The sequence below is a fragment of the Carcharhinus amblyrhynchos genome, chromosome 26 (genome assembly GCF_965287045.1).
Source record: "Carcharhinus amblyrhynchos chromosome 26, sCarAmb.v2.hapA, whole genome shotgun sequence".
Taxonomy (NCBI): domain Eukaryota; kingdom Metazoa; phylum Chordata; class Chondrichthyes; order Carcharhiniformes; family Carcharhinidae; genus Carcharhinus; species Carcharhinus amblyrhynchos.
In genome coordinates this window covers 24,994,572-25,017,359 of record NC_137349.1, presented here as the reverse complement: position 1 = coordinate 25,017,359, position 22,788 = coordinate 24,994,572, and the positions used below count along the sequence as shown (strand labels likewise).

Below are 22,788 nucleotides of genomic sequence, written 5' to 3'. Positions count from 1 at the left end.
TTCTTAAACAACGGCGTAACATTAGCCGTTTTCCAATCTTCCGGCACTTCCCCGGAATTCAGCGACGTCTGGAAAATAACCACCAAGGCATCCACTATAACCTCCGCCATTTCTTTCAGAACCCTCGGATGCATTCCATCCGGTCCTGGGGACTTGTCCACAATCATACCAGATTAACCTGGTGTTGTGAGACTTCTTACAATGCCCACTCCAGTCCAATGCTGGCATCGCCACATGATGGTTGTGATTAAGTAACCCAAGTCAGGCAAAGTCAGGCTGCTTATCAATGAGAACGTAAGAGCATAACATAAGAAATAGGAGCAGGAGTAGGCCAACTAGCCCTTTGAGCCTGCCCCGCCATTCAATAAGATCATGGCTGATCTGAAGTGGATCAGTTCCACTTTCCCGTTTTCTCCCCATAACCCTTAATTCCCTTGTCTGTCAAAAACCTCCACCCGTGACTTAAATATATTTAGCGAGATAGCCTCCACCACTTCAACGGGCAAAGAATTCCAGAGATTCACCACCCTTTGAGTGAAGAAATTCCTCCTCAACTCCGTTCTAAACTGCTCCCCCCCCTTATCTTGAGGCTGTGCCCTCTAATCCTGCTATCCTTTCTGAGCGGGAAGAATCTCTCTACCTCTACCCTATCCATCCCTTTCATTATCTTATACATGCATAGGGATGGACTTATATCCTATTGAAGGGCATTCAATTCATCACTTTCCTTATTCAGAGTTATATAGGATGGACAACTGGTCAGCACCGTCCACATTCAAATTAACTTGATATTTGAGAAATACTTACATCTACTAAATAATCAAATACTCGTGCGTATAGTGCTTTTGCCAGTGCATCGCGGGTGTATCCTGCCTGCTGTACGTTTAGGGTCATATTGATGGATTCTGTCTTGCCTCCCCATTTGCTGTCCATTTTTCTGCTCGTCACTTTTTCCCTCAACTTCATCTGATCAATTCCTAGCAGGAACGCAGGAAAGGCCAAGTCTTCATGAAAAACAAAAGTATATCAATTATTCACGGTGTTGTCCTCATTTCTGTGCTTGCAACAAGCCAATTATTAATATTTAAAAAAAACATTGTTGAGCAATGTCTAAGGAATGGCAATTGCTTCCTGATGGATAAAGCTGGAAGATAATCTGTTGTTTAAACCATGTCACTTACAAAACCGCTCCATGAAGTGGAGTTTCTGGGCAAGGAGATAACTTGGGGCAGGAATGCTTGTTATGCTACTTTTTTTTGTTATTCATTCATTGAACGTGGGTGGCACTGGCTGATCCAGCATTTATTGTTCCATTCCTAGTTGCCCGAGGGCAATTGAGAAGCAACCACATTGCTGTGGCTCTGAAGTCATGTGTAGGCCAGGCCAGGTAAAGACAGCAGATTTCCTTCCCTGAAGGACAATAGTGAACCAGATGGCTATTCCGATAATCGACAACAGTTTCATGATCATTAGTAGATTCTTAATTCCGCCATCTGCCATGGTGGGATTCGAACCAAGAACATTAGCTGGGTTTCTGGATTAATAGCCCAGCGATAATACCACTAGGCCATTGCCTCCCATTGTCAAATAGATCTGATTCTGGATTATTTCTCTTCCTTCTCCAATTCCCAAAACTAGTCTTCAGCAATTGTTTATAATGTATTCATTAGACACCAACAAACAATAGTTCTTCTGGGTCATTTGAGAATGATAAAGTGCAACTGACCAGCCAAAGGTAAGTCAAAGGGAACAGTGTGTTCAATTAGTTCTCCTTTACACAGAAAACTATGTCTTTCCATCACAGCATTTCTTCTTGAATTATTCCAGAGTTTTTGCTCCTCAACCCTCCTGATTTTCAGGTATCCATCACTCGTTAGGTGATGATGAACACAAATAGGCAGAAAAAGAAACAATCATTTTTGCCCTGTGCTCCTGCTCATCTGATTCCCTCTCCAATTTAAAATTAGGGCTTCTATGTGAGCGACTGTCCATAATTTTCTGACCTTGCCTGTGGTTGGGATTCTCCAGTCCCGCTGCAGTGAATGGAGATTTGGCTGAGTGCCAATTCTCCGTTCTCATTGGCAGCGGTGGTAGGGCATACGAGATTGAAGAATCTTGGCCAACATATCGACATCAGCAAAGGCAACAGTAGTGCCAAGTTTATGGCCAGGATTTTTTAGGATGGCAGGGTTTCCTTCTCCCCATTCAAGGAGTTGGTGAAGGCCACATCGCCACCAATACTGCCTCTGTCCTGCAGCCAATTTAATGCTCCAAGAAGCATCCCCTTGGCATCATCAACTGAAGATTTGTGCAGTCATTTCAGCTTCATGTATGTCAGCCAATTGCCAGGCTTTGTTTGAGTCAAGGATGATGTCATTCATTGGCCTCCTTGTTAGTTGCTTGTCTACCACTACCAGCCTTGACTGGATTTGGTAGTGATAAATAAAATTTAAATGTAATTAAATAAAACCGACACATATTGGCCGGAATTCTCCAGCTGTTCACACCGGCGGGATCCTCCAGTCCCGCTGGCAACACACCCCTGCCTGCAGATTTCCCATCTTCATGGGGTGACATCAATGGGAATTCCCACTGAGAGAGCGGGGACAGGGAATCCCGCTGCTAGCGAACAACATGCCACCTCTGCTGAGTAAGAAACACGAAGCCGGGAAGCCAGAGAATCTCACCCATTGTAGTAGAGATACCTGCAGGAAATCTATATGTTACACATTTTAAATCCACCCGCAGTTTCTTGACTGACATCGTTCACCTTGTTTCAGTGTGAATTTTCCACAAACAAAATTCAGATTCTTCTTTTCCACAAAGTACAAATGGCTAATTGGGCTATATGTTTATTTATTACTAATATATTGCAAATATATTCAAATATATCTGTAAATATAATTGAGACTAGCCATCACTCCCCTTGCAAAACACATACACATCCAAATAAATGCTACTCACGAGCATCATTTTCCACTTCAGCATAATTTCCCACTTCAACAAAATTTATGTTTCCAAGATGTAGAATTCCAGCAACAATTTGAAGTACCATCATCTGAACCTCTGCTGATATTCCGATCACTTGCATGGCATCCTAAAGGGGAAGAAAGAAAATTAGTGATTCGATAGATGTTAAAATTAAAGCTTAGATCACAACTGACATCTAAAAACATCTGGCTAATTTGGTGCGACTTTCTTTAAATGTGCGGCTGAATGAATATCTCAAGCCGCTCACATGCATTTTCAGCGTGAGTTAATGAGTTTACAAAGGGAACGTTGGGTTGGATCATCCCTTCCTTGTGGGGAGCCGTGAGTGGGCCACTTCCCAACTCTATGGGTGGAATTTTCTCGTTCCGCCCGCCACGGGAATCCTAGCGGATGGGACACGGACCATGCAAAGGTCCATTGACCTCGGGCGGGATTTTCCAGCTTTGGATGAGCGTGGCCAGAAAATCCGTGACCCTGACCCTGTCAAAATATTTTTGTTACTGTGAGACATGGGCAGGCAAGGTTTGGGTCTTTAAGAGTTGGTTCTGAGCAACTTTTTTATTTAAATTAATGGCACTGGAAAGGTTATTTTAACATCCATTAATTCTATTTTAAGTTACAATCCTGCCATCCCCTAGACAAGTGGTTAGCACTGTTGCCTCATGGTGCCAGGGACCCGGGTTCGATTCCCGGCTGTCTGTGTGGAGTTTGCATGTACCCCCCATGTCTGCATGGGTTTTCTCTGAGTGCTTTGCTTTCTTCTCACAGTCTAAAGATGTGCCGGTTAGGTGAATTGGTCATGCTAAATTGTCCCTTAGTGTACCTGAACAGGCACTGGAGTGTGGTGACTAGGGGATTTTCACAGTAACTTCATTGACATGTGAATGTAAGCCTACTTGTGACTAATAAATAAAATAGATAAGTCTGAGGAAGCAACAAAGCTGTATGGGTGGTCAAGGCAGATAGATTTAAAAGGCCTGCCTCAGTTTGCTGGCAGTCCAGTCCTCTACATGGTTATGAGGCTGCCTCTGTAACAATAGAAGTAGTTTGAACAGATGGCCAGACATTTGTTTTGCCATCTGAATGATTGGTTGAGTCCAGGAATAATGAAATGGACTCAGCTCAGCAGTGGTCAGTTTATACAGCTTGAAGTGCTAGTTTTATTTGATTGACAGCCTTATGAGGTTATAGTAAATTTTTCCTTCTTTGCTACGGTTTTTCAATACCTAATGGTTTATTGGGTCAAGATTAAGAGATGTTAAGGGAGTCAAGATTTATTCATTAATACGATGAATGGTCATGGTTGGTTGACACCTTTATGAAGTTGTAAGATGGGCATCTTTTTCAAATAAGATTTTCAAAGTCTCTTTTCTTATGGTGCCAGGTTCAGGAGCATTTCAAGGATTTGTCAGATGTGTTGGCTTGTTGGTTCTGGACAAAATGGATATTGCAACAAAGGGAATGGAGGATGCCTGAGGAATATGGAAGGGGCATAGTGGTAATGGAAAGGGTAGAGGGAGATAGGGGGCATTAGGGGGCATGGAAAGGACATTGGTATGACATTTTGAACTGAACTGCCAAAAAGCTCCTGACTCTACAGCAGGCTGTCCCCAAGGTTCACAAAGTATTTTTCCTGGCAGGGTTCCACAATCTTCAGGAATTTACCCACCCCAGGGAAATACCATAGGTAGGGGAACTTGAATTTTTATCAAGGATTTAAATTGCAGGTTCGAAGTCATTTCATATGTGTCAGGACGTGACCTGCCACAATTCATATCCTGAGAAAAACAGCAAGTGGTGAGAATGGATGTCAGGTATGAGGTTGTAGCCCTCATACCTGAAATGTAAAACTGTTTTGAATAGCTGAATTTCTGTCCCTATCTTCCTTCCTAGACCCTAAATTCCAGTGGAGAAAGAAAGAAAAGTCCTGTGGATACTAGAAACCTGAACTCAGGCAGTTGAGGGAAACACACAGCTGGTCAGTCTGCAGCCATGGGGGGAAGAAATGAGTTAAGCTTAAAGAACTGGAGAAGGGTCTACACCTAACTTCTCTGTTCTCATCTCACCGATGCTGACTGGCATGACGACCACTCCCAATGGGTGACAATTAGCGGAGTGTATGGCACACTAGAACATTGTACCGCAGTGATGTAGCACGTGGATTCACTCCCTCATGGCCCACAGATGAGGGGCATGAATGAAATCAGTCAGTCGAATCACCCAGGGTTTTTTGCAGTAGTGTTGAAATTTGTAAGCTCAGGCGGGGAGGGGAGGAAGTGGGAGAAAATTTAATCATGTTTTCTTTTGTGCGAGATGTTTTGCACTGATTAATTAAAATAAAAGCAGCACTCACCATTGTTTCTTTGAAGTCTTTTTTGTCATCTGTTCCATCCACCTTGTAGGTGCCAGACTGGTTCAAGTAGAAGTAATAAGTAGGGTCGGCAATGCCAAGGTTATCAATCTGCTCTGCCGAAGCCCCTTCAAGCAGCTGAGGAAAAGTGAATATATTACTGAGCCTATATTCCAGATTTCAACACTTCTGATCATAGAATCACAGAATTCTTTTAGTGCAGAAGAGGCCATTTGGCCCATTGAGTTTTGTACAGACTATCATAGAAAACCTACATCACAGAATGAGACCATTCAGCCCATCGAGTCTGCACTGACCATACCACCAAAGCCCTTTCAACATATCTCTACATATTTACCCACTAATTCCTCTAACCTACACATCTCAGGACACGAAGGGGCAATTTTTAGCATGGCCAATCAACCTAACCTGCACATCTTTGTTCTGTGGGAGGAAACCAGAGCACCCAGAGGAAACCCAGGGAGACATGGGGAGAACGTGCAAACTCCACACAGTCACCTACAGCTGGAATTGAATCTGGGTCTCTGGTGCTGTGAGGTAGCAGTGTCGCTCGTGCTGTCACGTGCTTGAATTCACACTTGAAATATTGTACTGAAACCCAACCTATTCTGACATAAAATCATTATCACATCCTGATTAGAAAAATTTTTAGCATCACCTTTATGACACCATTGAACTGTGGAGGCTTCCACCACCATTTGGCCCAAATCAGGGCTGGCCAAAGTGCGGTTTGTGAGTCACATGCAACTCCTTTACAGGTAAGGTGTTTTACAGATAGAGTGGGGTGGCTGTTAAAGTGGGGAGATTCACCTGGATCATTCTGAAGAATAGGATGGGGTCCTGGCTGGGCGAGTGGGACTGGCGCATCCACTGGCCCAGTTCTAACCTGGCTGGACCAGCCTGATTCCTGTGACTTGCCAATGCTGGGGGCCAAGCTCCACCGCCCCCCCCCCGGTAGCTACTGCTTCCTCACCTGCAGAGTGCCTCTCTGCACCGGACTGACTGCCTGGTGACTGCTCAGCTGTGGGAGATACTGCAACCGGATTGAATCACAGAATCCCTACGGTGCAGAAGGAGGCCATTTGGCCCATCGAGTCGGCACTGACTGCAATCCCATCCAGGCCTTATCCTCGTATTTATTCTGCTAATCCCCCTGACACTAAGGGGCAATTTAGCACAGCCAATCAATCTAATCAGCCCATCTTTGGAGTGTGGGAGGAAACCAGAGTACCCGGAGTAAACCCATGTAGACACAGGGAGAACGTGCAAACTCCACGCAGGCACACACCCCACCCTGTGTTTGAGGATTACCCTGTTATTGACTTTACCAAAAACTTTCAAACTTCCATTTTCAAGCTACCTGTTAAGTCTGCTCAGTTTTTCCCAATACAAGCACAGTCATAAATTCAAGGGCCTGAATTTTCCAAACCTCACCCCGCCTCCCCACCATCATGGGTTTTCCCATGGCGGAGGTGACGAGCTATTAGCTGCTAGCAGGAATCCTCCAGTCCCACCCAGGTCAATGGAAATTCAAATGGCCCTGTCACTGGGGAGCTCACTGCAGGGTAGGGGGGAGGCTGGGAGAAGTGTGGTAGAGGAAGGACCAAATGACTCCGCTGGTGGAAAGGGCTGGGACAATCTATCTCAGGAATCTACCCAAACTCAATTTCTCTCTATTCCTCCACGTTATTCATTTTTACATTGATTTACACTTTCTTTTTTCGTACTTCCTTCCAGAATGAATGACTTCACTGTTATCTGCATTGAGTTACATTTGCCACTTCTCTGTTCAGTCCTTAATCACTGTCTATAATCACTGGCAGCCTCTTATATGTCATGTCAATGCAGATGTTAAGGATCTTAAGGAATAGACACAAAAACGCCTTTTTTCAAAGCATTTTTCCAAATTTTTGGTTGATGATAACTTGATGTTCAAACTTCACTCGTTTAGTAACCATTGCCTCTCAACATACCTTGCCACACACAGAACGGGGTTCATTCATCCTTTCTCACATTCTACAATCACTGAGGTCAGGTTGTACAGAATTGATTCATTACCTGGTAGTAAATGTGGAAGTTCCTCTCATTCTCATTCTGGCTGACAACCCGAGACTTCTCCAGGAGAAAGTTTGAGATTTTACCTCCATCTGGCTCTCCGCCACGACTGAACTGAATTTCAACATATTTCCCCTTAGGCAGAAATAATAGATTTTAGTTTAGGATCTGAACAGTTACAATCACTCACTCGCCACACACAGGCAAAGCCAGACACACACTTACTCTTCAACCACCTCCGCCCACTCCCATCCCCACACACAACACACACACTCACTTTCCACACACACACACACACACACACACACACACACACACACACACACACACACACACACACACACTCTCCCATCACACAGAGACATGCATAATATCCCATCACACATACTCACACATGTACACTCACTGTCCCCTCACACACACAAACACACTCACTCTCACACATACAAACACACACACACACATAAGAGTACAAGAGGTCAAATGGACAAATTCTCTGAATTCTGAATAGGTGATGAACATTTTTTTGGTGAACAGTGAATGGAGACTGGGAGGTTCATCTTCATAGATGAATTTGTGCTGATATTCATTCCCATGCTACTTAGAAATCATCAAGGTCACTGTGAGTCACAGCCATTCCAATCACATACCAGAGAAAGCTCCGTGGAGGAATTACTTACAAATCGACTGGAATTATTGTTTCGTACAGTCTTGGCATTTCCAAAAGCCTCAAGCAAAGGGTTTGACTGTAGGATGATATCTTTCACATGCTAGATTGAGGTAAACAAATTAAATTAGAAGGTTATGTATTTGCTTCCATTACAAACTTCCAGCATTTATCAGGTACTTATTTTCCTTCCTATGCACCTGGCAGATTATTCATTTTTACATTGATTTACACTTTCTTTTTTTGTACTTCCTTTCAGAACAAATGACTTCAGTGTTATGTGTGTATCTCACTCCACCCTGCAGTGAGATACATGCACCAATCGACTCAAAAACAGCTTCTTCCCTGCTGCCATCAGACTTTTGAATGCGCTCACCATATATTAAGCTGATCTTTCTCCCCAGCCTAGTTTCTAAATGAATAAACAGGCAGGCTGACAAGCCAGGTTTCCACATTGTCTGCATTAACCAACCACTTTCGGGGCTTCTCCCAATGGATGAGGGCATTGAGTGTCTACATTGAGATTAGGTGCTCACAAATGAAGGAGGAAACATTCTTGTCTCTCCTCCTCATTGTCTTCAAGGCTTCCCTGAATGGTGCCAGTGGCAGGGATACCGGACAAAGCTGTTGTCAACCCTAATATTAAGTGAGGGATTGGGGCCAATGTAAAGGAGTGCACAATAGATCCTTAAATCCTTGCTACATCTGCATGCCCTGCCTGAAACTGGTTGGAGGTGAAGGGCAAGAATAATATAACGTTCAATGAATAGTCCAATCTGACCAAGACTGCAAGATACTACAAAGGGTTTTGAACATAGCCCAGACCATCACGCAAACCAACCTCCCGTCCATTGACTCTGTCTACACTTCCCACTGCCTTGGCAAAACAGCCAGCATAATCAAGGACCCCACACATCCAGGACATTCTCTCTTCCACCTTCTTCCATCGGGGAAAAGATACAAAAGTCTGGTGCGTGTATCTCACTGCAGCATGGAGGGTGGGAGGATGGGGTGGGGTGTGTGCGTAGTAGGGAAAGGATCAGATGATTCTGCTGATGGAAAGGGCTATCTCAGGAATCTACCCAAACTCAATTTCTCTCTATTCCTTCACCTTATTCATTTTTACATTGATTTACACTTTCTTTTTTCGTACTTCCTTTCAGAACGAATGACTTCACTGTTATCTGCGTATCTCACTCCACCCTGCAGTGAGATACACGCACCAAGCGACTCAGTAACAGCTTCTTCCCTGCTGCCATCAGACTTTTGAATGCACTCACCATTCTATGAATTGTATGTTCTGTTTGTATAGTGTGCAAGAAACAATACTTCTCGTTGTATCCCAATGTATGTGACAATAATAAATTAAATTAAATCAGTAAGGCTGAGGTTTGCCATTGCTTTCCAGCCAGGGGGGGCAGTTGGATAGAGTGCTCCTGAAGTGGCCTCCCCACTGGAAGGGCCTGAATACACCAGCATTTTTGAGTTTGGTTCATTTACAAAGGCCTGAAGGCTGAGGGTGAAAGTCAATGGCTGCAGCACAAACAACAGCAAAAAAGACCCCCGATTCTGATCTTCTTCTTTAAGCAACAGCTTAAAGGTCCACACTCACGGTGTCAAGTGGCAACTTTCCCCTGCACAGATCCTCCAATCTGAGTGGGGGAGGGATGCAAAGTTGCGAACCCCATTTCTTCAGGGCCTTCCTTCAGACAGGTGCTTGGTATTTGGATGATGAAGTAGGAAGTCTTGTGACTTCCGTCTTGCTTCATTTGAATGCGATGATACTGTTTATGACTCTTGTGGCAGTAATTCTCTTTCCCCCACCCCCATCCTCTTCCTTCATAGGCCACAGGAAATCCTTAAGCTATACAAACAGAATCTGCACGCGATGTGTTGATTCTTTCACCCTCTACCTCTCCCTTGTGCCTGGGACCTGAGCATTTAGAAACTGACGATCCTCAGACACACCCAAACATTAAAGTTAATTTAAAAAAATTGATCTTCTATCGTTACCTGGACCTTTGGTCCTCCTCCTGACACTTTGGAGACGTATCCCATAATATATTTCGCTGCTACCGTTTTCCCGGCTCCACTTTCACCACTGGAAGTCAGAAGGAAACAGAATAAGTAACTGTATATTGCCCACATGGGCTCGAGGAGGAGTTCTTGGAATGCTGCCGGGATAGTTTCCTCGAACAGTGTGTGTTGGAGCCGACGAGGGAGTGAGCTATCTTGGATCTGGTGCTATGTAATGAGGCGGGTAGAATCAGGGACCTTGCGGTGAAGGATCCTCTTGGGGAGAGTGATCATTGTATGGTGGAGTTTCTGGTGCAGATGGAGGAGGACAAAGTGGGTTCCCGGACACGCGTCCTTTGTTTGAACAGAGGGGAGTACGGTAGGATGAGAAAAGAATTGGCGAATGTGGACTGGGGGAGCACGTTGGAAGGTAGGTCTGCTGAGGAGCAGTGGAGGATCTTTAAGGAGATCTTTCTTGGTGCTCAGCAGAAATTTATTCCAATGGTCAAAAAGGACTGTAGGAGGAGAAGTAATAAGCCGTGGATAATGAAGGAGGTGAAGGAAAGTGTTAAATTAAAAGTGGAGGCGTTTAGAGTAGCTAAGAGTAGTGGGCAAGAAGAGGATTGGGAGAGGTTTAAATGCCAACAAGGATTGACAAAGAAATTGATAAAGAAGGGTAGGAGAAACTATGAAGCTGGGCTAGCGCTTAATATAAAAAAGGATAGCAAGAGTTTTTATAAGTATATAAAAAGGAAGAGGCTGGCTAGGGTGAATGTTGGACCCTTAGAGGATGAGAAAGGGGACTTAGTGGTAGGGGATAGGGAAATGGCTGAGGTCTTGAATAACTTTTTTGTTTCGGTCTTCACGGAGGAGGACGTGAATAATTTGCCGGGTGTTAGAGATGGAAAGGTGGTAGGACTGGAGGGTCTCAATGACATTACTGTTACTAGAGAGGCGGTGCTCGACAGACTGGAGGGGCTGATTGTGGACAAGTCCCCAGGACCGGATGGAATGCATCCGAGGTTCTGAAAGAAATGGCGGAGGTGATAGTGGATGCCTTGGTGGTTATTTTCCAGACGTCGCTGGATTCCGGGGAAGTGCCGGAAGATTGGAAAACGGCTAATGTTACGCCGTTGTTTAAGAAGGGTGCCAGGCAAAAGGCGGGGAATTATAGGCCGGTTAGTTTAACGTCTGTTGTAGGTAAAATGTTAGAATCCGTCATCAAGGAGGAAATAACGAGGCATCTTGAGGGGAATTGCTTGATAGAGCAGACGCAGCACGGTTTCATTAAGGGGAAGTCGTGTCTGACAAATTTACTGGAGTTCTATGAGGATGTGTCTAGGGCGGTGGATAGAGGAGAGCCGGTGGATGTGGTCTTTCTTGATTTTCAGAAGGCGTTTGACAAGGTACCTCACAAGAGGTTATTGCAGAAGGTCAGGGGACATGGAGTTGGGGGTAGGGTGTTAGCGTGGATAGAGGACTGGTTGTCAAATAGGAGGCAGAGAGTGGGGGTCAATGGGTGCTATTTGGATTGGCGGTTGGTGACTAGTGGAGTGCCCCAGGGGTCGGTGCTGGGGCCTCAGCTATTTACCATTTATATAGATGATCTGGAGGAGGGAACCGAGTGTATGGTGTTGAAATTTGCTGATGACACCAAGATTGGTGGAACGGCAAATTGCGTGGAGGGTGTGGAGAGTCTGCAGAAGGATCTAGATAGGCTGGGTGAATGGGCCAGGAACCGGCAAATGGAATTTAATGTTGGCAAGTGTGAGGTGGTCCACTTTGGTAGGAATAATGGTAGGAAGGATTATTACTTACATGGAGAAAAACTGCAGCAGGCGACAGTGCAGAGGGACCTCGGGGTCCTTGTGCATGAGTCGCAAAAACCCAGCTTGCAGGTGCAGCAAGTGGTCAGGAAGGCAAATGGGATGCTGGCCTTCATAGCGAGGGGGATTGAATATAAAAGTAGGGAGGTCTTGCTGCGGCTGTATAGGGCATTGGTGAGGCCGCAGCTGGAGTACTGTGTGCAGTTTTGGGCGCCGCACCTGCGCAAGGATATTTTGGCCCTGGAGGGAGTGCAGAGGAGGTTTACTAGGCTGATACCGGAGTTGAGGGGATTGAGCTATGAGGAGAGGCTGAATAAACTAGGCTTGTACTCGTTAGAGTTTAGAAGAATGAGGGCAGATCTCATTGAGACGTATAAGATGATGAATGGGATGGATAGGATAGAGGTGGAGAGACTCTTCCCGCTCAAAAAAGACAGTAGGACTAGGGGGCACAGCCTCAAGATAAGGGGGAGGCGGTTTAGAACGGAGTTGAGGAGGAACTTCTTCACTCAAAGGCTGGTGAATCTCTGGAATTCTCTGCCCGTTGAAGTGGTGGAGGCTGCCTCACTAAATATTTTTAAGACGCGGGTTGATGGGTTTTTGATAAGAGAGGGGATTAAGGGTTATGGGGAGAGGGCAGGAATGTGGAACTGAGCCATGACAGATCAGCCATGATCTTATTGAATGGCGGGGCAGGCTCAAAGGGCCAGATGGCCTACTCCTGCTCCTATTTCTTATGTTCTTATGTTAAAGTACCCTTCTTAATGGAACCCTCAGGGTATTATCCCTGTCATCAGCTGCCTCTTCCCCATGACCTCCGCAACCCTTGCCCACTCACCACCCTTCTCTCATCTCCTAGTCTACATGAGGGGACCTTTAAAAAGGTAAGTTTGAAGGGTTGTCCTCATGTCCTACTGGCCAAGGTATGTCCCCTCAACCACAACATGGTCCCTTATTCCTCAAATTGCACGCTATGGTACTTCCATGCTCGTCGACCCCCTGGATAGAAGTTATGAATCCTAAAGTGACCATAAGATGTGTAAAAAAAAGCTTAAAAAAAATTAATTCATAATTTTCTACTATCTTAAAAAAATAACTCCGGTACAAGATAACAAAATTATCCGTCATCCAGACCCTTGAAACTATCCATAACCAAGCCCATAAACCCTTGAAACCACTTAACCTTGTGTAAACAAACCTTGTGAAATTAACTTCAGAGGTCAGCGAGCCTGAGCTGTCGATCAATAAATGTTTTATTGGGTTGCAGGTGTTTCAACAAGAAAGTTCAGCCATTGTGCATGAGGAGCCATTTGGGGTGGAGGGACATTGCTAGGTAGAGGGGACACAAGCAGCCATAACGAGTGAGTGGAGAGGCATAACTTATCAAAGGGGCATGAGGGGCTATGAGAGGTGGAGGAATCATAGAATTCTTACAATGCAGTAGGAAGCCATTCAGCCCATCAAGGCTGCACCAACAACAATCCCTTCCAAGCCCTATCCCGTAGCCCCGTTCATTTACCCTGCTCATCCCTCTGACACTCAAGACAACTTAGTGTGGTCAATCAACCTAACCCGCACATCTTCAGACTGTGGGGGGAAACCTGAACACTTGGAGGAAACCCACGCAGACATGGGGAGAACATACAAACTCCACACAGACAGTGACCCAAGGCCAGAATTGAACCTGGCTGGGTCGGCTGGCCTGGCGCTGGCTTGCACCTGCTTCTGGGAACCATAATGCTGCCTTTACCGGCACTTTCTTCTGAGGCAGGCGGGCAGTGCCAGGAATTTTCTCCACTCAAAGGTGAAAATTCGGGCCATCGTTTCGAAATGTTACAGCAGAGACTAATATCTGAATGTGTGTGTGAAATTGTACAAAGCCAGCATGCATCACCTCATCAGCAATGTTGTGGTGTATGCTATTTGATGGCCAGTGAATAAATGGTTTGGATAGAGTACATAATGAGCCCTTTTCCCGCAGTCCGTGAATTGTTTCTGCTTCGTACCTGATTATAACACACTGATTCTCTGCATCAATCAACATATTCCTGTACATACTGTCCGTGAGAGCATAAATATGAGGTGGATTTTCATATTGAGCCTGTAGGTAAAAAGAAAATAGTCTAAAACAGAGGGAAAATCCATCAAGCATTGTACTTAACAGGTACAATTTTAAAAAATGAACAGCTGGAAGTTCTCTGAACATAAACATAGAAGATAGGAGTAGGAGGAGGCCAAATGACTCTTCGAGCTTGCATCCTATTCATTACAATCATGGTTGATCATCCAACTCAATCGCCTAATCCTGCTTTCACCCCATAACTTTTGATCCCATTTGCCCCAAGTGCTACATCCAGCTGCCTCTTGAATACATTCAATGTTTTGCTGCCTGTCCTTTATAAAACGGGCGCATTTTCCTGAAAATATCAGAAAACTAGTAAAAGGTGCTTTTGAAAAGTGATTGGCATTGAGATAAAATTCTTACAGGTCTTTTCCACAAAATTTTAAAATGCAGAATTAGTGAAAGATGACCAAAAGATTGGAATTCAAAGCTAATTGGTCATGAAGGAAATTAAGGTATATGTAAATGAAACGTGATGGAATCTTTTCAGTTCAAGCCATAGAGGAAGGTACAACACAGAATGATTCTTGACTCTGACTTTCTCATTCTTCTGACAACTGACTGTAAGCAACTGTCTTTCATGCTGCACTAATACTGCACCTATTAACCTGTTTGTCTTCTCTGCTTGACTTTGCTCTGTCATGTCCATACAGCTTTAGTTTTATCCACTGGGAATTTGCCAGGGAATTCTCCTGATTTTTTTTGGTGGAAGATTAGAGAAAGCTCCTTCACATAGTGTAGCCAGGGCAGCCACTGAAGTTATGATGACCATTCAGGGAAATCCATGAGGAAGTTTCCAACTTCCTGCACATTCTTTCTGGGTGTATCACAGCTTGGTATGGCTCCTGCTCCACCCAAAACCGCAAGAAACTACAAAAGGTCGTGAATGTTGCCCAATCCATCATGCAAACCAGCCTCGCATCCACTGACTCTGTCTGCACTTCCTGCCGCCACGGAAAAGCAGCCACATAATTAAGAACCTTACGCACCCCAGCATACTCTCTTCCACCTTCTTCCATCGGGAAAAAGTCTGAGGTCATGTACCAACCGATTCAAGAACAGCTTCTTCCCTGCTGCCATCAGACTTTTGGACAGAACTGCCTCGCACTAAGTTGACCTTTCTCTACACTCTTGCTATGACTATAACACTACATTCTGCACTTTCTCCTTTCTTTCTCTATGAGCAGAAAGCTTCTTCTGTATAGCATGCAAGAAACAATACTTTATACTCTATACTAACACATGTGCCAATAATAAATCAAATTTTAAATAATGAATGTGACAGTTGTTCTCATTCTTTGCCCTCCCCTGTGTCATGCCACTAGAGGAACACAAGGGCTGGCTTGCTGTTTAGTAGACAGGACGTTACTATGTTGGTAATTTTTAAAAGACCTAATAAAAATGGATGTTTTGATTCCCAACAGAAGTTCCCAAACCTAGTCATCCCATCAGGAAGATTTGTTGAGTGCAGCCCACAGGCATTGCATTGTAGGGAATGAAAATTAGAGTCATTCTGGGATGATCCTGAATATTTCAAAAGGACAAAGGACACAGTAGGAGAGAGGAAAAAGAGAAAGTTGCGATCTTGCCAAAAAAATTCTAAGTGCCAAACGGGAGTGAAAATGGGTGAAATTCGTGCCTTAAAAATCGAATCTTACCTGACTTAGTTAAAATCATGAGGCAAAACTTGAAATCTGCCAGCAGGGGGAGTAGCAGAGCCTAAATCACCTGAAAGCCATCTGATAGCAGTAGAGGGTACAATTGCGCATGTGCACATTTCTGTGCTCCGACAGCACATACATGTTCTACCTGACATGCTGTTTTTATTTCCAATTATCACTTTTTAATTTCTTTGCTGGATATTTGGTGCCGGTGGGATTGTGAGAGGTGAGAAATCAGGTGCGAATCTGATTTCTCGGTTCTCTCCCGATCTTACTGGCTCACACCGCCCAACAGCCAGTGGGGCACAAAGATAAGATCACCCCAAAATCTTTAAAGGGAAGAAATTAGGAAGGGAAAGAGAAAAACAGGGGCCAAAATTATTTGGCTGTTCTGCCAGATTAACCGGTCCTACTGATAGCAACCCTCTGCTGTGGATTTCCCCACAGCGAAAGGTACAAACAATAGGGAAACCAATTGACTGTGGTGGGACTGGAAGATCCCACTGCTTGTTATGGCAGGCTACCTCCACCATCACAAAACACTCCGTAGGGGGGCGGAGGTCGAAACATCCACCCTAGAGATAACGTTTTAGGTTAATTATCTTTTATTAGAACTGGAAGTTAAAGAGAAAACAATTCTTAAGCAAAAACCAACCCCAGAAAAATAAAGAAAGGTCTGTGATCTTTTTCTGGTCACCCTATTGTAGAAAGGATATTATTAAACTAGAAAGAGTGCAGAAAAGATTTACTAGGATGCTACCGGGACTTGATGGTTTGAGTTATAAGAAGAGGCTGGGTAGACGGGATCTCTTTTCTTTGGAGCATGGGAGACTTGGGGGTGATCTTATAGAGCTCTAGAAAATAATGAGGGACATAGATCAGTTAGATAGCCAACATTTTTTCCCAAAAGTAGGGGAGTCTAAAACTGGAGGGCTTAGAGGGGAGAGATACAAAATGGTCCAGAGGAGTAATTGTTTCACACAGAGAGTGGTGAATGTGTGGGGAACAAGCTGCTAGATGTAGTAGTAGAGGCTGGTACAATTTTATCTTTTAAAAAGCATTTGGACAGTTACCTGGGTAGGATGGGTGTAAAGGGATATGGGCCAAAAATGGGCAACTGGAACGAGCTTGGTGGTTAAAAAAAGAGGGTGGCATGGATAAGTTGGGCTGAATGCTCTGTTTCCATGTTGTAAACCTCTATGACTCTATGTAACATGTTAAAAGACACCTGAGTGATAAAAGGAATAATGGTGGCAGGCGGAAGGGAATGATAATGGGACAATAAAGAAACAAAAAGGTGGGTCTAGGGAAGGTGTAAATGATCTGCAGCAGAACCAGTGCCAGTATCTGCTGTCCAAAAGAAATGGGAGCGGTTGTTACAATCTGAAGTTATCGAATTACTCAATACTGAGGCCAGAAGATTGAGAAGTATCTTTCCCCAGGACAAGGTGTTGTTCCTTCTGGTGTTTCCTTGGAGACTGAGGACCGAGGGGTCAGTGTGTGAGTGGAATAAAGGATTAAAATAGTAAATGGATGATGACTGGATTTGGTGGTGTGAATGTGCGCATATCGTAAGAATGTAATAAAATTTGAAGAGGATTCAGCTCATTCCAAGCAGAAAACTGCAGATGACTCTTCCACTCATTGTGACGTGTTGCTCAAGTCCTACTTTCCAGAACAGTAATTGTCTTCCAGAACTTTCTCAGGAAATAATCAATGTATTGAGCATCTCGATAAATTCCATTACCATTTATTTATTCACTCTTTCCAAAAGGCACCACTTGATGCGAAATCAATAACTTCTCCGGGAATTTGTCCATTATTCCGTCAGGGATGAAAAACTCTCTGTAAATCCGGGTGAGTAAGGAAAGGATTTCCAGCAGGAGCTGAGTCTGCCAGCCCTTTGCCCCATTCTTTATCCTTTACGATATTCTGACAAAGGGGAGGGCACTTCACCTGACGGTCACAAGGGTAAGTACGTCTCTGAAACTATGTTCAGGACTCTCTTTCCCATGTTGCATGGAGTGGAGCTGAGGGCCTGTATCGTGGGGCATGATTTTCCATGCCACCCACCGAATGTTTTGCGGTGGCGGATGTGGCCCGCCATTGGTTGGCACCAGGATCACTTGGCCCCACTGCTATCAAAGGGGATTCCCATTTTATACACCCCCTAGTGTCGGGAAACCCACAGTAGGGGATCGTCTTTGATCCTACCAGAAGATCCTAGCGGCAGGAATGGCCAGAAAATTCCAGCCATTGTTTCCAACAATTGTCAACTTGCTCACCCTCCCAGGGATTCCCTTTTTAAAAATTCATTCACAGGATATGGGCATCGCTGGCCTTCTCGCAGTGCTTTTCTCAGCTGCGGGAGGTGGTGTGCCATTGGCTCGTGATGGGATTTTCTGTTCCCATCGCCGTCAATGGGATTTCCCATTGATTGCACCCTAGGCTGCTGGGAAGCCTGTGGTGGGGGTGTGCCATCGGCAGGACCAGAATATCCTGCCAGCGTGAAGAGCTGGAAGAAGTGCCCCTTATATACAAGGTATCATAAGACCGTGAGACAAAGGAGCAGAATTAGGCCACTCGGCCCATCAAGTCTATTCCATCATTGAATCATGGCTGATATTTCTCTATTCCGTATTTTCCTGGTGATAAGATGCTTCAGGACACTCTTGCGGGCGCAATTAATAAGCGCCTACAGGGCATAGGTCTAATGGGGAGACACTAGGGGCAATTTAGCATGGCCAATTCACCTTCTGTTTGCTGTTTTTTTCAGTATTCAGAGTAAAATCCATGGTTTTTCAGGAACTGTCCATCTATTAATGTTATTGTCCTCATCCCAGGGACTTGGGTGACATTGGGCTGCTGCTCAAGAATCCTGTCCCCCACCCTCTGCTTTTCCAACACACAACACCAGGAATTTCAGAACCAACCTCTAACCTTGCACATTTTTCTTTCTCATATGCACGTCGGCCAATAAACATAACTTTTTACTTCAACTTCCACTATACCTTGGAGCACTTATCTCAACTCCCCTCAGATTTTCCTTTTTTCAATGAAAATAAGTTTATTGATTCAGCATTTCTTTATATTTAGAGCCTGTAAATGGAGTTTCTCTCCCTCTCTTGTTGTCACTATGATCGATTCAGCTAACCTCCTGGTCAATGATGGTGGGAGACCCAACATTAGTGGAGTGGAGAGAAAGATCGGAGGAGGCCCTTTTCTTACTGGAATTAGTCAATGCCTGGTACTTACATCCAAAGCCTGGATATTGTTCACGGGAATGGGCTGATCTATTATCAGAACACAGTGAATGGCTCCACTACTGAGGGCAAATCAATGATGAACAGAAGAAACTGAAAGAACAATTCCTTATCTGCCAGATCTTAATCTGTAATTGTTTTACTGAACTCATCCTTTACTGCTTTTAACCTGTTTTTCAACCTTCTCTTTATGACTAACTCACTTGTACGCCTTTTGTGGGTTCCTCTAGCTGCCTTTTGACATTTACTTCATCATTTTTCAGAATTATAGAATCCTACACTGCGGAAGGAGGCCATTCGGCTCATTGAGTCTGCACCAACCACAATCTCGCCCAGGCTCTATCCCCATAACCTCACATATTTACCCTAGCTAGTCCCCCTGACACTAAAGGGCAATTTAGCATGGCCAATCCACCTTTAGTTTGCTGTTTTTTCAGTATTCGGAGCAAAGAAAGTACAAATTTGATCATTACATGCTAGTTTTCTTGACATCTCTGGTGAAAATTGCCAGAGGACACTCTTGAGGCATGCAATTAATAAGCGCTTAAAGGACTCAGGTACATTGGGGAGAAGTTGGGTTCCTCCACTTCTATTTTACTTAGTGCTTTAGCTCTCCTCGGCTGCTGGTTGCAGTAGTCCAAGCCCTCTCTATTTTTTTGTTTCCTTGCTTGCCCTCCCCTTATAACATTCTGCTAAACCACTGAAACTTAGGTTTTGCCTTGTCTAAGCAGAATAAACTTTCGTACTCCATCTAGTAGGTTCCAGCTACATGACAATTCTTCTGACCCTCCAGAGATGGAAACAAGATGGGCTTAAAGACGATGTATAAATAGTCACAGGAAAAGACAAATGAAGAGCTGATAAACTAAAGATCTGACAAACCTCACTCCATTCCCAGCCTAACCAGATCACAGAGCTTATGACAACACTAAACTCGTCTTCAACTAAATATATCTAAATAGTTTGACCTAAAACATACTGCAAAAGATAATATTAAACTAGCAACTCTACGAAGTGTAGCTATTTGACTTCCCTTTCTCATGCAATATTAAAATATTTATTCACTTTTTTTGAGAGTAATTGTTTCTTTTGGTACATCTTCTTATCCTGAAATATATATTTTCAGTTAAAATTAAAACGTAAGTGGAGTAAATCATGCAAAGGGCAAGTCCTAGTTAATGAGATGGTACCAATAGTCATCTTTTCTGGTTCCAAAACTCATAGGCCGGAGTTCTCCCACTCCGCCCTCCACTGAAGTTTTAGTGGGCAGGTTGTGGAGAATGTAAAATGCCATTGACGGGAGGGAAATTATGGCTTTTAGACCAATGCGGCCAGAGAATTCTAAATCCAGAAGCCAGCAGGTTCAATCCCTGGCCTAAGTTTAATTTGCTGTTCTTGGTTTTGCATGTTTACTACACACTGAATGAATGTTAAATATTTCCAACATTTCTGCTTTGTTGGCTGACTTTCAACATTTGGGGTGGTTCTTTTCAACCTATAATTATTTTTGATAGTATTCCAGTGATCCCTTAGAACCATAGCATCCCTAATGTGGAGAAAGGGGCCATTTGGCTTTTCGAATCTGGATCAACTCTCTGTAAGAGCATCCCATCCTTCCCTACACCCTTCCTTGCAGATTTACCATGGTTCATCCACCTAACCTGCTCATCTTTGGACACTAAGGAGCAATTTAGCATGACCATTCCACCTAACCTGCTCATCTTTGGACACTAAGGAGCAATTTAGCATGACCATTCCACCTAACTTGCACATCTTTGGACTGTGGGAGGAAATCGGGGCACCGGAAGAAACCTATGCAGACACAGGGAGAATGTGCAAACTCCACATAGTCACCCCTTCTGGGAAGTTGTCAGGCTAGGGTAGGATCAGGCTCAACTATGATCCAAAAGCATGCAGGCACTCAACTGTTCAGGGTCACACTTACATTGGTGGTGATGAAACTGCCTGAGAAAGAGTTACTGCCTTGAGGGGAGGAAACGGAACAACATTGGAAAAGGCATAAGAAACACTTTTTCCTGTAAAATGAACCATAATATGTTGCTTCTTTTACAAAAGAAATCTTCCTGTTCAACTAAAACCTGTCCCCAGCTTGAAGGTAGGCCCAGCATTTTACCACAGGCAAAATGCTTTTAATTTTACCATTCATGTGATCCACCACTCACTGGCTGAATAAGTAAATGTATCTACAAGTGGTCAGCAGTGTCTACTTGTGTTCATGGCATTGCCACAGAGCCAATCTTAATGAGAAACATACAGAAACGCAGTGAGTGCTAATACAGGATTAACAACAGGGAGTCCAAGTTGAATTTGAGAGCTGCAAGCCAATACCAAAAGTTTACTCTCAAGAAAGAAGAGACTAAAATTTAACATTTACTTACAGCGCCTTGATAAATTTCGATCTCTCTGTCTGTGAAGTAAGGCATCTGTTTGAAGGGGTTCACTGAGATGAGCACTGTACCGATGTATGTCTGAGATACGAGTCAAGGAGTTTTGCTGGAGCAATGGCTGTTAATGGAGGTTGACATGACTGGCATTATAACAAGCCCCCAACCCACCCATCACCCACAACCACCCAAGGAAATTGGGAGAGTTTACCGGCTGCCCTGTATAAACCTCAATCACCCCCTTACAAGCAAATTTGGACAATAAGTTGGGCTGTTAACTCCCTAAAGTTCAGAATTCTCATAACTGAGTTTGGAAGGGTACCCACTGTGTCTTTGGGTGTTGAGTAAAGATATACCTAGCCCCCGGAAAGGTTTACATGGACCCACCAACGGGTTCTAGATCAGGCAAGCAACCTGGTCCCTTGAAAACTTCATGTTTATTTTCTTTATAAGTAACTAAAGCAATTAAATTAATCTTAATGTTTGCATTATTGTTATGTTGCAATGGTTCTCCGAATGTGGAATTCCCTGAGAGCTATTTTCCTGCTTTCTCTCCATCACCCTGCACATTCTTCCTTTCCAGATCACAGCCCAATTGTCTTTTGAAAGCTTCAAATGAACTTGCCTACACGTAGGAGGCCTTGTGGCACAGTGGCAGTGTTCCTACCACAGGACCAGAAGCTCTGGGTTTGAGTCTGACCTCAGGACCTGCTGGCCACAGGAGGAGCATTCAATGTAGTTCAACAGGTTGATAATCAGCTCGGGAATCCTTCCACCACTTCCCCCCACTATTCCCCAAAGGGTCTGGGTGCGAAGATATGCAAAAAACCTGTCGTTACCATCTCTGCTTTGCAAGAGGAGCTGTGACAGAGTTGCATATAGAATCTAGCACACTGACAGCTTTGCTGTTATGTCAAAGCCCCACTGCATTGAATATTTATGTAAGCAGATTCCATGGAGCAGACTAGATGGGCCAAATGGCCTACTTCTGCTCCTATTTCTTATGGGCTAATATTTATAGTTCTGGCACTTTGACCCTGGGAACACTGACATCAAAATAAGCTACAGCCACCTGAAAGTGACAAAGTGATTAGCAGGCCCTTTAGCTGCTCTGCTGGCCATTTGCTGCCGTTCTGCTTCCTTTGTACATATGCGAATGATAATTAGAAGAACAATCGGGCTTCACTGAACCTAGTGAGGTCAGCTTTGTTACTCTGCTGCACAGGGTTGCGCGCATGGTCCATTATATAAAGACCACAGTCCCAGAGTCACAGTGCAGAAGGAGGCCATTTGGCCCATCATGTGCGCACTGGCTCTCTGATTATGCAATTCACTTACAGGCACTTTCTTGCCTTCTCCCCGTCACCCTGCACATTCTTCCTTTTCAGATAACAGTCTAATTCCCTTTTGA

General features: G+C 44.2%; 1 protein-coding gene across 1 annotated transcript in view; it reads right to left on the bottom strand.

The window, feature by feature from the left end:
- myo1f (myosin IF) overlaps window positions 1-22,788 on the bottom strand; it is a 157,365-nt gene that overhangs the window by 54,517 nt on the left and 80,060 nt on the right. The window contains exons 3-10 of the mRNA XM_080213177.1: window positions 21,372-21,461; window positions 13,933-14,027; window positions 10,098-10,185; window positions 8,098-8,187; window positions 7,421-7,552; window positions 5,345-5,479; window positions 2,965-3,097; window positions 808-1,004 (exon numbers count right to left, since the gene is read on the bottom strand). Of these exons, the coding sequence (XP_080069303.1) occupies window positions 808-1,004; window positions 2,965-3,097; window positions 5,345-5,479; window positions 7,421-7,552; window positions 8,098-8,187; window positions 10,098-10,185; window positions 13,933-14,027; window positions 21,372-21,461 (960 nt within the window). The remainder of the gene's footprint in view (window positions 1-807; window positions 1,005-2,964; window positions 3,098-5,344; window positions 5,480-7,420; window positions 7,553-8,097; window positions 8,188-10,097; window positions 10,186-13,932; window positions 14,028-21,371; window positions 21,462-22,788) is intronic.